This window comes from Argopecten irradians, chromosome 11 (assembly GCF_041381155.1).
Source record: "Argopecten irradians isolate NY chromosome 11, Ai_NY, whole genome shotgun sequence".
Lineage (NCBI taxonomy): Eukaryota > Metazoa > Mollusca > Bivalvia > Pectinida > Pectinidae > Argopecten > Argopecten irradians.
Genome location: NC_091144.1, coordinates 10,995,332 through 11,011,438, shown reverse-complemented (window position 1 = coordinate 11,011,438; position 16,107 = coordinate 10,995,332). Strand labels below are relative to the sequence as shown.

At 36.0% G+C, this 16,107-nt stretch overlaps 1 protein-coding gene across 1 annotated transcript; it reads right to left on the bottom strand.

Moving 5' to 3' along the window:
• Positions 1-3,709: 3,709 nt before the first annotated feature.
• On the bottom strand, positions 3,710-14,095 carry LOC138334740 (uncharacterized). Its single transcript, XM_069283436.1, has 3 exons — positions 13,118-14,095; positions 11,200-12,189; positions 3,710-6,473 (listed from the first exon to the last, which is right to left on the bottom strand). The coding sequence occupies exons 2-3, from the start codon at positions 12,131-12,133 to the stop codon at positions 4,072-4,074; spliced, it is 3,336 nt and encodes a 1,111-aa protein (XP_069139537.1). The 5' UTR covers positions 12,134-12,189; positions 13,118-14,095; the 3' UTR covers positions 3,710-4,071.
• Between the last annotated feature and the right edge of the window lie 2,012 nt (positions 14,096-16,107).

Below are 16,107 nucleotides of genomic sequence, written 5' to 3'. Positions count from 1 at the left end.
GACAAAGAAAATATTTCATAAAAATGTAATACCAAAGATTTGTAGTTTATTACCACAATGTTGTCTGGGCCCTAACGCGTAGTGATACAGGCTAAATGAGGTCATACCTGGACAGCGCGCCACTAGTGTCAAACATTCCCGGCAGGTGTATCACAAGGGGAGACAACCCTCTCCGGACTGTTTATCGACTGTTCCACAGGCGGCCAACTCAGTGGAAATGGATGTTGTCATACATTTTTTTTTGTATTTGGTGGATGGACTTATGAGCATATATGACAGTCATGCGATTTTTTTTTCGAAAAACACGGGATTTGAAAAATTATTTTAAAAATCGAGATATTTCTGTTTTTCATTTTCATTGAGTTGGCCCCATGGGGACCGTTCCAGGATATTAATAGTTAATCGCACGTAATTATGCCTTTTTATTAGCGATCTCGTCAATTTCCAAGTAATGCACAGTAATTTGGACGAGGGCGGGAAACAGAATACGACCCGCGTTATGAAAATTAGCATTCAATTGTTCAGAAGGTGATAATAACTGTATAATTAACTTTAAAAAAAATATGTGGTATGCTGTCATACATGTATATCAAAGAAGTGTTTTGTAGTAAGCATTCTGTGATTTATTCGGTATTATAACCATTGAAGCCTGGAGCTGTAACTTGAGTAGTAGTACATATGACACGTGTATTAAATCACAGGGACCTGGCACAAAATTTTTTAGCCAACAGTATCCATATATATATATATTCAAGTAAGATATATATATGTATACCATTGCTTAAAATACAACGTGCTAGGTCCCTCTGTTATAAATAGTTTCACATTCATTTGGAAAAGGTCAAACATTTTATTTTATTAATATGAGCGTCCTTGATGTAATGATACTCTGTATAACGGCCTCTTTGCCTTATATGCCGTTAACTTGCATGGTCGTCAAGATCCTTTTAGAGTTGTTTCCCTTTAATTATTGTTAAAAAATGAACTTTAGTTAAAGGCCCATTACCTTTCCGGAGCAAAATATAAAGGTTTCTTAAAAAAACATTAATAACATCAGAAAATGCGTACCGATGACCTAGAATAAGGTTACGACACCAAACATATGCAAGATTTCCTGCGAATATATGAAAACAGTGGAGAGTCAATTCGCTGTATTGCCGTCTGGCGCAGTGATAGTCAACTACCGCCCGGTATTTAGGACGACGGCGGGAAACATAATACGACCCGCGTTATGAAAATAAACATATTATTTATTTTAATCAAATCGTTCAGAAGGTGATAATAAATGTTGTATTAACGGAAAGTTAATAATTTTTGCGACTCTACAAAATTATCGATCTTGTTTTACATTCCCATTAAAAAAATTTAAAGCCGTTTCGGAAGGGTAGTGGACCTTTAATGTAAACTTTATTTCATTCATATTACACAATCAAATCAGTATAACATGAATTGGATTAGGTAACAGATGTTTAAACTTTTGATAATCCGTCTCCATTTTAGGCTCATAACTTTTGCACGGTATTAAAGTGGGAGAATGAATAAGAAATTCATTATAAAAATCAGTCTAAATTGGAAAATAACAGGTATTAGGAAATGATGAGATGAAAACGGGAAGAGAAGAAGGGAAATTACCAATACCATTGTACACTTCAAAAACTAGAGAAGAACTGTATGTTGATACAGTTATTATGTTGCTTTTTGATCTGAAAATACAGCAAGACAGCTTCTTAAGTTTGATGTAATTTATTTGGCGTCCTGGTAAGAAGTCACAACATTCACAAGTACAATATAAATGACACAATACACATTTACACAAGATCTCTAACATATTAGTGTATTGGGATAGCAGATATCCTACTAATACAATGAGTACCATTTACAGAGAAATGAACTACAATAGAGATCAATGATGTACAAAGAGAATGTATGAAACTTTACAATTAAAGTTAAGAATTGAGGTTACACAATTAAAGAAATGTACATTAGAATGGGGAATAATTAGCTGAATCATTATAAGACAGAACTTTAAGATATGTAAATATACAAATAAATTCTCAGGGGGGAAAATTAGCTTTATCACATAGAATTAAGTGATACAGAGTTAAATGGTAGAACTGTACTTGGCATGTGAAAGGTAATACTAGACTATTAAATTATATGGGAAACAACAGACAAATAATGACACATATAGAAATACAAATACACAACAATAACAAAATAATATTGCATGGGCCAACCATGTTTGTCATGGGGGCAGCCATGTTTGTTTACATTAGAGACAGACTTCCGGTCACTCATGATCAAATGTTGACATAATAAGGACCACTTCCGGTCACAGTATAAATGGAAAGTGAGTTGAAACGTCATATAAAATCATAATAAAAAGATATGAAAAATTTATCATTCAATACAATAAAAGTATTTACAGGAATCAGAATAAATGCTTACTCTTTGGAATATAGAAATGCACTATTTCCTATAGACTATAATATCAAAATGGTCTAGAGTAAATCTGTATTATGAAAAACATGCTTGATGCGAATCAAGGTGCGAAAGGTTAATTTATAACATTTTATAGCAATCAGAACAGCTTTGCGCATAAGGATCAAATTTGGAATAAATTAATCATTACCTGTATAATAATTAACATGTCGATGAAGATGACATGCATTGTAAATTGTTTGATTGGTGATTTTTGGTCACAATACAACATTGTTGATCAGTTTCAATTTCGAGTCGGAAATGCAAGGGAGACAATTCCACTAGTACTAATAGATAACTCTGAGGGCGCGCGACAGTAATTCACTGAAGCACATTAATAATTTGGAATATGTATTTTTGAATAATACTGAATATCAATTTAAACTAATGCTAAGCCTATTATTTATATCTTGAACAATTTCTAACTGAGAAATTGTTTAACAATATCAAATGCTATGATTTACAATCAAGTATAGTAAAATTAATTATTCGACAAGAAAAATAAAGAAAGATTTATATACAGTACATTAAATACAGTATCTGTAACACACAACTAGAACAATCAAATAATAATAAAAGAGATTACATAGAAAATTGTACCAAAGTTTAAATCATAAGGAATGTACATATAAAAAATATAAAATGCTCACCTGAAAATACAGCAAGACAGCTTCTTAAGTTTGATGTAATTTATTTGGCGTCCTGGTAAGAAGTGAAGTATTTCGGCCAGGGACCCGTATATACAAACTTGCTATCTTCGTCAGGTGAGAATCTGATTGGTCAGTTATCATAAGACCGCGTGGGTTTAACACCTTTAGCTTAATTGACCAGCGTACTGGCTTATTACATAATACGTAGCGTGGACAGTCCGTTCTCAACGGCCGTAAACAATAACTTGTTTGTCATGGTTAAAAGCCACAAAGTGACGCGTACAAAAGATACATTAAGAAAAAGGTTACTCTATATACTTAGCCAGCTGACAAATCCTATTTGGTGTTCTCAGGTACTAAAATTCTATCTTATAGATACTTAACTTAGCTAAATGGAAATTTCACTAATGCTGACACTAATACGATGTAATCGTTAGCAAATTACAGAGAAAAATAGAATTCTAATTTGTAACATTGATTTGCTAAATAACATTTTGTGTTTTATTTCAAAAACAAAGTTTTAAATGAATATAATTTGATTTTTAATTAAATATAAGTTTTATAGAAAATCGCAGATTTTCCTTATGAAATATCCCTATTGGTTGAAAAAAATCTTTGTCCCCAAAGATTGAACATGTTAAGGAAACAAGAAATGGTAAGCAACAGTTGCAAAAAAAAATAATCATCTCATGAAAGGGAGATAACTGTTGTACTGTACAATAAAAAAAAATAAGGCAATACCACATTCTGATAAGCATATCAGACGAAGTTTCAAAATATTACATGTACATGTGGTATAACACTGCCTATACAAGGCTTGTTTACATCAAGTGACACTTGAAAAACACAGAAATACAATGCTTTGTACAGAAAAATTACATCATTGTTTATAAGAAGTCATGTCAGAATGTACGTATTACAATGTCCTTGCATTTGATAACTATTGCAATAGTTGGAAATATCCATGATGAGTCAAAACAAGATAAGCAGCATATGGCTGCTTAAGTAGTTTCCTAACGGCACGTGCTTGCAAAAGGGAAATACGCATTGTGTTAGGTATGTACATACAGGATTGAGTGTAGTTATTGGTGATAGAGAAATTATCCCAGGATACTGTTAGTACAGGTAACAGGTTACCATGCACTTGGATGTTACTGATGTCAGTAGGTGGTAGTATGGTCCAGTTTTGTGGACAGAGGGGAAGAGAAGTGACCCGAACTAACTCGCAGTCCGAAGCTGTTGTTATTTCAAGACATACAGTAGTTTTGTTATCGGAGCGGAACTTTCTCCAGAGGAAGTATATAGCAAAAAGAATAAAAACAGTAGTTAAGAATGAGAGTGTAACATAGGGCCATGGAGTCATTAGTGAGTTATACACATGGTCAGTAAGAGAGGGAGAGGTGGGAGATTCAACAAGCTGTTGGAAGTGAAAGCTGGGAACGTTAGGGGGAAGTGTGAGTGCACGAGTTGAGGATAGTTTTTGCATCAATAGCAAAGCAGCTGACAGTTTCCTTAATTTAGAATATAGTACCACAACTAAAATAATAGCTATAATTGATGTAACAGTCCCAATTAATGCAATAACACCACTTGTGTCAGGCCAGGTTCCTGTTGTGTAGGGTATTTGACCTTCTAACATTGATTCCGATAAAGATGTAAAAATTGTTTCACCTTTACGAGCTTTCTTAACCATTTTCTTAAGACTTAGGTGATGTTGTTGATCTTTCGCTAATGTTTCAGAAAATGAATTATTATAAATTTTGAAATCTGGCACTTTGACTTTAACAAAATCTGGATAAGCAGTATCTCCAAAAATAGACGAATATTCTGATGTTGGAAAAAATTCTTGCAACAAAGCAAGGTTTACTGGATGTATGACAGAAATATCATTACTATAATTTTTACATAGTCCTATTCTTGTTGGTACAAATAAAAAATCTGAAGTAACAGTACATCTACAAGGTACATTTACCACACAAAAATCACAACCTTTGATAATTTTCTGACCAGTTGGGCAATCAAGAGCTAGCATAGAAATTTTATACATGAGTAAGGTGGAAGGAGCTAACTCTCTGATAGATGGAGATAATGTGTTCTGAATAAATCTGAAATCGCAAGTATCCTTGACAATTTCTTTTTGATTGTAGAAAATTGATGACAAACATGTGTGTTTTGCTACTGAAGATAGTGCAATGTGGAAGGGACAATAAATAATATCACTACCAAAACAATTTTGTAATTGATCAGCTGACATATATGCAAAATGCTGATTATCACTTGTGTGTAAGAAATAGTCTGGTGTATCCAAAAGTTGAGTAGCATGTGTTGATGTAGAATTGATGGATACAGGCACTGAGTACACTTTATACAAAGGTAGTGGATGAGTGAATGATGAAATTGGTATCTTAAGCATGACATACAAAAATGAATCATGTCTGGAAAATACAAAGTTACCATAAGAGTAATAGTGTATGGGATCATTGTGAATAATACGAAATCCTGGAAGTTTTCTTGTCATAATACTTTGAACTTGTTTTAGGGCTGACTTAAGGTCATGTGGAGAAAAGAGAAAGGGAGATAACTTTCCTTTAACAAGATCATGAATAGCTAATTGAGCATGTTCTAAATGCTTGTTTAGTACCGTAGTGACATTAATTTGGCTAAGCATCATATTCTCTAATAAAACAAATTCATGTTCAATACCATCAAGAGAAGCTGCAAACTGATTTGACAGAGTAATTGTCTGATCATGATTGATTTGTACAGCTTTCACAACATTATCCAGGCGATCATTCACTGTAGACATGAAAGATGTAAGTTGATGAGCTTCTTGAGCCATTGCCTTGGCAAGTTTGACGTTGTTGTTGTTTAATACTTGCATGTGACGTTTAAGGTTCTCAACATCATTTGATGTTGCAGTACCAAACAAAGACTTGGAAATTTGTCCAATAAAGTCGAAAAGACCACGTTTGGATCTTCTAGAACTTAATGCAAGTGTGTTTTGGAAGTATGAATGAGGAACGAGATGATGAATTTGCATCACTGTTGCGTTGATACTCGACATGCATTGCATGCGTAAATTGTTCAAAGATTTGATGACAGTGTCGGCCATTTTGCACGTTTGTCGTCGACATGGAGGGATCTCTGGTAAATACATCCTTTTGGGCATTGGCATCTTGAAGGTATGGGCCCAGTACTCTTGTCCCAAATAAACCTTTGCTGTAGGTTCAAATAGAATGCCATAATTAAGTCGCTGAATTGGTGTTTGGGTTTCACATTGCACACAGGAGAAGAACAGCATCATCACAGCAAAATACCAGATCAGGTTAGTACCATTCAGACCTATGGAAGAGGAGAGTAAAAGAGCATAAGCATATTGTATGCTGGTGGAGGGTGATCAATCCTCGAAGCACTACAGTAACAGTTTAGAAAACTATTAAAGTCTTAGCACACCATACACTAAAGGTAGAAGAAGAGTATAAAGTTAAGTATGGTTGAAAATGGTAATATCCTAATACTGTTGTATTTTATAGCTATGTAAAACAAGTCAAATTGGACTGTTTCCGTTTACGAGCTTTCCCACTTTGTGTTTTAGCAATGTGAAATTCCCGAACGAGCCAATCAGGAAGATAATGTACAGGCTCCCATGTTTTGTTAGGATAACCTACCCATTTGACACGAAATTCTTTAATACCATTGCGAACTCTATAGCATATGAGTTTTTCGATGGGATAGGTTCTGTCATCCTGTGTAGATGATTGTGTATCAGGAGTAGCCTGTAATTGTTGTCTTCCTTGAGATGATTGAGAAAAAGCAGGAGATTTGTCCTGTTGCTGAGGAACATTAGATTGATTTGGATGTAAAGGAAGTGCTTGACTCTGAGATGGCACCTGATTTGGTGGGGGTGCTGGATTTGGAGGGGGCACCTGGTTTGGTGGGGGTGCTGGATTTGGAGGGGGCACCTGATTTGGTAGGGGTGCTGGATTTGCAGGGGGCACCTGATTTAATGGGGGTGCTGGATTTGGAGGGGGCACCTGGTTTGGTGGGGGTGCTGGATTTGGAGGGGGCAACTGGTTTGGTGGGGGTGCTGGATTTAAATCCTGTCTAGAATTTGGATTCACATAGATCTTTAAGCGATTGGCATGAATAAGTGATTTCAGTTCTTTATGTGTTGAACACCGTCGTAACTTGAAAGTATGATTTGGTCCTTTGTCAGTAATGTAGAATGGACCATCCCAAGGATCATGCAGTTTGGGAGATAAACCTTGTGGTACCTTTGTCGAATGCAGCATGACAAGGTCATTGAGAGCAAACTGGGGTTCAGCTGACTTTTGATCATGACGTTGCTTTTGTTTTGCTTTGGCCTGTGCGATGTTCTCCTTGGCTATGTCTTTTACATATTTCAGATGAGACATGAGATTATCAACGTGTGTCTTTGCATCTTTGTTAAGACCATCCTTAGGAATTAGAGATGTATCGAAAGGTATGTTCATTTCCTTACCATACAAGAGTTGATATGGAGAATGTTCAGATGATTGAGTAGATGGACTCATGCGAAATGCCATCATTATGCTTGGCAAGATTTCGGGCCAGTTTTGTTGATTTTTATCAACATAAGCTCTTAGACATTGTGCAAGAGTACTATTCATTCTCTCACAAGTAGAGTTTGTCTGTGGGTGGTATGAACTAGTGTAGTGTCTAGTTACCTGAAAGAGTTCACAGACAGCTGTGACTAGCTTACTGAGGAAATTTTGTCCTCTATCACTTACAATCACTCGGGGACTTCCGTATCTACAGAAAATCTCTGTGAACAACACTCGGGCAATTTCCTTGGAATCTTGAGTCTTTAGTGGAAATGCTTCTGGCCATTTGCTGAAAGAATCTACTACTAACAGAATGTATTTGTATCCTTCTTTACTGGTGGTGATTGGACCTAAGATATCCATGTGTAGGCGAGAAAATGTATCCACTGTTGGCATAGGTGTTAAGGGAGCATGCTTCAGGTTTGTTGGTTTCTTAATGCGTTGACATGTGTCGCATGTTCTGATATAGTCTGCGACATTTTGGTACATTCGCGGCCAAAAATATTTCAGCTGTATCGCATGGTATGTGCGATCAAGGCCAAGATGAGCTCCGCCTGCTAGACTATCATGATATGACTTTAAGACGTCATCTCTCAATACACGAGGTATTGCTACTTGTCGTATAGGAGGTTGATTACGATGTGTAGAGCGAGGATAGTAGAGATGGTACAGAGTATTGTCAAGCAAGACATACTGATTAGAATGATAGAGTACCTTATCAGCACTGACTTTGTCAGATGGAAGAATGCCTGATAGGAGATATTGATAGATAAAGAAAAAATCAGGACATTGAGATTGCAGGTTTGGTAAATCATTCAAAGGTACAGGATCTGTAATCTCTGTGACAGTGGCTGGGGGAACTTCTCTAGAAGATGAGTCAGGAGAATACTCAAAGGTTACCTGAAAGATAGGTGTGGACTCACTGTGCTCTACTGATGAGTTGGTGTTCCTTTCTTCTACAGAAAATACATTAGCACTAGGAATAGAATCTTCTATAGGAACAGAGTCAGAGTTGGAATAGGTACGACGTGACAGAGCATCTGCAACTTCATTGTGCTTACCTTTCTTGTAAAGGATTTCATAGTCATATCCTTGTAAAAGTATAGACCAAGGAGCTAGTCTACCTGTTGACTCTTGTTTGACATCTTTGAGCCATTTTAAAGCAACATGGTCAGTATAGATTTTGAAATGTTTACCAGCTAAGTAAACATGGTAATGCCTAATACCTTCTACAATAGCTAAGCCTTCTCGTTCTGAGACGGTATACTTACGTTCATGTTGATTTAGTGAACGTCCTCCATAAGCAATGACTTGTTCTCTGTTGTGATGATCACGTTGACCAAGCACATAACTGATTGCTTCACCAGATGCATCAGTTGTAAGAAGAAAAGTTTTAGAATGGTCAGGATAGGCAAGAACAGGAGAAGAGGTTAAGGCTATTTTGAGAGCTTCGAAAGCTTGTTGACACTGAGCCGTCCATTCAAACTTTCTGTCTTTTCCTGTGAGACTAGTGAGAGGGGAGGCTAGCTTGCTATACCCTTTGACAAACTTCCTGTAATAATTGCAGAGTCCCAGGAAAGATCTGAGTTCTTTTTGACTCTTGGGAACTGGAAAGAACTGCACTGCATCAGTTTTGGAAGTGTCAACCTCAACACCATCTTTTGACAAAACATGTCCTAGATAATAGACACGAGACTGGGCAAACGTACATTTACTAGCTTTGAGGGTGAGGTTGGCTTCTCGTAGTCTATCAAATACTTCCTGTAAGTGTTTGAGATGAGAATCAAAAGTACGAGAAAATACCAAAACATCATCAACATATATGAGGCATGTTTTCCAGTTTAGATCCTTGAGAACTTTTGTCATGAGAGTTTGAAAACTGGCTGGTGCATTAACTAAGCCAAATGGCATACGTCGCCACTGATATACACCAGTTGGAGTCACAAAAGCAGTTTTATGTGCTGTTTGTGGGTCCATTGGTATCTGCCAAAACCCTGAGGCTAAATCCAAGGTTGAAAAATACTGAGCCTTGGCTTCACCAATGGAGTCAAAGACATCCTCAAGACGAGGGAGAGGAAATGTGAATTGTTTTGTAACAGCATTGAGCTTGCGATAGTCAACAGCAAAACGTAGCTGACCATTGCGTTTCTTTACCATTACAACAGGGGCTTGCCACATGGAAGTGGATTCTGTAATGATATCATTTTCTAACATTTCCTGTATTTGTCTTTCTGTTTCAGCTCTAACTGCAGGTGATTGACGGTAGAATCTCTGACGTAGAGGAGCAGAATCACCTGTGTCAATAGAATGATACATGACATCTGTTTGACCTAACTCAGAAATATCTGAAGCAAAAATAGATCTGTTTTGGTTAAGAAATTTGAGTAGAATTTGCTTTTGGTTTTCTGAAAGTTCTGAAGCACTAAAATCAAAAGAAATGTCAGCTGTTTTGTTGTCCGTTGCTTTGTTTTCATTTTGAAAACTTTTTTTCTTATCAGGTGATTCTGAAGAAGAGTCCAAAGGTTTGACAAATTCATTGTCAATGACAGATGCTGATGCTAAGGCTCTGTTATTGAAAATTTCAATATCCTTGTCTGAAGGATTCATGACTTGTAATACACATTTCTTGCCTTTTTGAACTACGGATACACATTTAGCACCTGCTAAGCCAATCTTTGGTAGGTCTGGGAGGGGTTCGAGTAAAATATTGGAACCTATAGGAAGACTCGAAACTTCAACCTGAATGTTACAGACAGAAAGAGGAGGAACAGTCAAGCGAGATGTAGATCTAGCAATGCCAATGTTGGTATTGACAGAAAATATTGTTTCTGTTGCCTTATCTTTTAATTGCAGAGTTTGAGATGCTGCATCGATGATGGCTGAATTGGCCTGTAGAAAATCTATGCCTAGAATTAGAGGCTGGTGAAATTTTTCAAAGATATGAAAGTTATGTGAAATAACATGGTCACCAAATGAGATAGGGAGGGATATAGATCCTAAGCTGCAGTGATTTTCTCCTCCGGCTACAAATACACTAACAATATCACATTTTTGGAGCAGTGACAAATCAACTTTTAGCCTATCAAGTAGTGGTTGTGCTATACAGCAGATAGAGGCACCTGTATCTATAAGGGCTCTTACTGGAGTACCTAAGATATCTACACTGACAGTGTTTCCTTCTATAGGGGCTACAAGATTGACTACTTTTGGTTGTGTGGTGGTATCACTAGAATTAGCACTAGAAGTAGTAGGTTTAGTATAGGACTTACTATCTTGTTTGTCAGCAACTTTGCTATGGTGCCTATCCTTGTTAGGGATAGGCGCGTATCCCTAGTGACTGTTAGTAGAGGGAAGGTTGTTATAATAAGTTGGAGGTTGGTTATTTAATTTCCTATAGCAAGCATCTGCATTGTGGTTCCAAATACCACAGTGTGTACAACGTTTATTTTGTGCAGGACATTGTTTACGATTTAGACATGACTTACCACATCCGTTGCATCGGTATGTCTGCTGCTGTTGATCATCCTGGTAATGAGGTTTTTGGTAGTTTGTGTGGTCGCTCCTTTGGTGGTGGTGTTGTCGTGGAAACTGCTGTTGCTGATGGTGACGAGGCCGGTTTTGCAGTTTGTTCCAGCGTCCTTGTGGGAAGGATGATGCTTCTTGTTGCTGTCTGTCCATAATTGAACATAATTGCAGTGACTGTTGGTTTATTGTGTTTTTAAATTCACTGGCCATATGCTTAAAGGCTTCACACATGTCCTGGATCACATGGACACTAGCAGTGTCAGTTTGTTTCTGTTGACAAGATTGCTGTGCCATAGCAAGTTCCACAGCCTTTCGGAGTTCAGCGAATGTTTTAGGTTCTCTGCCTATACATGATGATTGGATTTGGGGTAGTAGTCCCTGAAGTGCAGCTTGAACCTTAATCACTTCGTCGACACGTGTTCCAAGTCCATTTTTTTCAGCACGTTGAATGAACAGTAAAGGACTCTCTGATATGTCCTGTTTCAACTGCATAAACGACATATCGGTAGGTTTTCTGCCAAATCGTTCTATGAAAGCAGACTTAAAGTCTGTCAGAGATGTTATATCTGACACTGTCTCTAACCACAATGCGGCGGGTCCTTCTAGTAGTAACGGTAAGGCTCCATGCATTTTCATGTTATCATACCCATGCATTTTTTGCCAAGCGTCCATACTTGAAAGCCATAAATGTGGAGACTCCTCGCCATTGTATTTCTTTAAAGGTATGTTTGCTGATGCCATGCCTGTATTTATGGGTGCTGTATCTTCCACTTGCTGTACTTCTATGATGGCATCCGGTTGTTGTTCGTCTTGTAGGGACGAAAGGTCATGAAGTCCCTGACTCCTTGTTACTGGACGATCTGTGATGTCATAGTTTATGGGTCTGTTGTCCATATATGGTCTCCAGGATCTTTTGGAAACTCCACCAAGTTATTATGTTGCTTTTTGATCTGAAAATACAGCAAGACAGCTTCTTAAGTTTGATGTAATTTATTTGGCGTCCTGGTAAGAAGTCACAACATTCACAAGTACAATATAAATGACACAATACACATTTACACAAGATCTCTAACATATTAGTGTATTGGGATAGCAGATATCCTACTAATACAATGAGTACCATTTACAGAGAAATGAACTACAATAGAGATCAATGATGTACAAAGAGAATGTATGAAACTTTACAATTAAAGTTAAGAATTGAGGTTACACAATTAAAGAAATGTACATTAGAATGGGGAATAATTAGCTGAATCATTATAAGACAGAACTTTAAGATATGTAAATATACAAATAAATTCTCAGGGGGGAAAATTAGCTTTATCACATAGAATTAAGTGATACAGAGTTAAATGGTAGAACTGTACTTGGCATGTGAAAGGTAATACTAGACTATTAAATTATATGGAAACAACAGACAAATAATGACACATATAGAAATACAAATACACAACAATAACAAAATAATATTGCATGGGCCAACCATGTTTGTCATGGGGGCAGCCATGTTTGTTTACATTAGAGACAGACTTCCGGTCACTCATGATCAAATGTTGACATAATAAGGACCACTTCCGGTCACAGTATAAATGGAAAGTGAGTTGAAACGTCATATAAAATCATAATAAAAAGATATGAAAAATTTATCATTCAATACAATAAAAGTATTTACAGGAATCAGAATAAATGCTTACTCTTTGGAATATAGAAATGCACTATTTCCTATAGACTATAATATCAAAATGGTCTAGAGTAAATCTGTATTATGAAAAACATGCTTGATGCGAATCAAGGTGCGAAAGGTTAATTTATAACATTTTATAGCAATCAGAACAGCTTTGCGCATAAGGATCAAATTTGGAATAAATTAATCATTACCTGTATAATAATTAACATGTCGATGAAGGTGACATGCATTGTAAATTGTTTGATTGGTGATTTTTGGTCACAATACAACATTGTTGATCAGTTTCAATTTCGAGTCGGAAATGCAAGGGAGACAATTCCACTAGTACTAATAGATAACTCTGAGGGCGCGCGACAGTAATTCACTGAAGCACATTAATAATTTGGAATATGTATTTTTGAATAATACTGAATATCAATTTAAACTAATGCTAAGCCTATTATTTATATCTTGAACAATTTCTAACTGAGAAATTGTTTAACAATATCAAATGCTATGATTTACAATCAAGTATAGTAAAATTAATTATTCGACAAGAAAAATAAAGAAAGATTTATATACAGTACATTAAATACAGTATCTGTAACACACAACTAGAACAATCAAATAATAATAAAAGAGATTACATAGAAAATTGTACCAAAGTTTAAATCATAAGGAATGTACATATAAAAAATATAAAATGCTCACCTGAAAATACAGCAAGACAGCTTCTTAAGTTTGATGTAATTTATTTGGCGTCCTGGTAAGAAGTGAAGTATTTCGGCCAGGGACCCGTATATACAAACTTGCTATCTTCGTCAGGTGAGAATCTGATTGGTCAGTTATCATAAGACCGCGTGGGTTTAACACCTTTAGCTTAATTGACCAGCGTACTGGCTTATTACATAATACGTAGCGTGGACAGTCCGTTCTCAACGGCCGTAAACAATAACTTGTTTGTCATGGTTAAAAGCCACAAAGTGACGCGTACAAAAGATACATTAAGAAAAAGGTTACTCTATATACTTAAGCTGACACTAATACGATGTAATCGTTAGCAAATTACAGAGAAAAATAGAATTCTAATTTGTAACATTGATTTGCTAAATAACATTTTGTGTTTTATTTCAAAAACAAAGTTTTAAATGAATATAATTTGATTTTTAATTAAATATAAGTTTTATAGAAAATCGCAGATTTTCCTTATGAAACAACTGTGAACTGATACATACAGAATTGAATCATGGAATCAATCGAATCCCGCGGAGCTGATAATAAACTGTTGGACATATGTAAAAATCAAAGAATTTTCGTCAAAAGTTAAGTTATTGATGCCAAAGAGTAAAAGTTCTGTCGTAATAGGATATTTAGGACACCAATGCAACGATAACGAAGAAACAAATGTTCGTTATTTTCATCAACCTACATGTAACCGTAGCCTACAGAGCAGATGATCCTTAAGTAAACTGCACTCTAACCCCTGAATCTCGCATGGTGAATCTGACCCAATCTAATGCTGATAAGATAATATGGTGGGACTTGCAGTTTTTCTGCGTTTAAATGATTTTTAGGGCTTTTCACCATTCATTTTTCACAAAAAAGTGGCAGCCACTTGAAACGTCATGATATACACGTGCATATCAAAAGGTCTCCAATACTTTTAAATGACATACGTATCATTTTACTAGTAAACGTTTCTGTCATACATGTAATTTGCGTGCCCCTGTGTTTTGGCTGAGTTGACCAAAATTGCATTTTACGGTCTCGGAATAGCAGTTGAGACTGCGTGTTTTACACATGTTCATAGAAATTTAACTGTCGAAAACAGATATATCTAGATTTAATATCCCATGAAAAGTTACATCATATAAGACCACGATCGAGAGCATCGTGTGTAGCGATAAGCCAAAGACGTCTCCTTGCAGGCGGTGTATGGGATTTGCAAATTGTTTAGTCTAGATGAAATAAATGATTATTCTTATTACTGGTTTATGTAAATAATGAATGTACTTGCAATATTTCCAACGTTGGACCTTTTTATTTTGCTATAATTAATATGAGGTGAGATGAGGAGGTTTTGCCGAGTCGTCTCGGTTTTCCCTGTCGACACCAAAATAAAACTTGTATTGTAAGATAGTGACCGTGTATACCGTTTATCCTGCAACATTTTCATTATACATACAGAAGATGGTGTTTACACAATATCGCTCAAAGCGAAATGCTTCTTTGACGATCAAGAAAAGATGCATTCACTCAACGGAATGAGTGTGTACTCCTTTTTACTACCATGGCAAATATGTAAGCGACGTCATTCCGATGATTGTGACGTCATTGTTTGGCGGGACTGATCGCCGTTTCATTCACTCCTACTAAAAGTGACGTCACTGGAATGTTCGAGATCAAGTCATCAAATTTAGATATTGAATCAAACGAAAGAAATCAAACATTTATTTACTGATATCGTAATATTTTCATATAACAACTATTACAGGAATTTCTTATTATCCGGTATCGAGTTCTGTGCCCGACTTATGTCGATATTAGTGCTGAAAATACATTGTTTCTGGATATTGTTCCGCTTGTTTTGTTGACTTTAAGTTCGTGAAATGATTTTAACCCGCGAAGGGTGTCAGAACGCTTGATTTCAACGGGAATAAACACAGAAGTGATAAAGACCTTTCAAGTATGACAACAGTGAATATTTGTATCAGGGAAATATGGACACAAAAAGTCGATTTTCTCCAAGTTACACTACATTAATTTTGCTGGAACACTTAAAAAGTCGTTCTGATTTCAGAACAATTGGAATTATGAAAATATCTCTTACAATATTATTATTATTATTATTATATATAATGTAAGTTAATAATTATTATTCTACACTTTTTTTTTGTGTCCAAAAGATCTTCAAAATGGTAAGAGGTATGTCAATGGCCTTATTGTTATATTGTATGGCATGAGTTGAAGGGGTGACCGCAACATTTTTAAGTAGGTCAAAAATCCAAGATGGCCGCCATGACGTCATACCTAAAAAGTTTAAAACATCCATAACTCAAGAACCGTTTAAGATACAGCAAATATTTTTGATGTTTTATGTAGATCGTATAAAAGACTAACTTTTATTCAATTACAGCAATTGGGTCAAAGGTCAAACAAAAAAGTTCGTTATGGGGTCAAAGTTCACGAATTTTTATTTTTT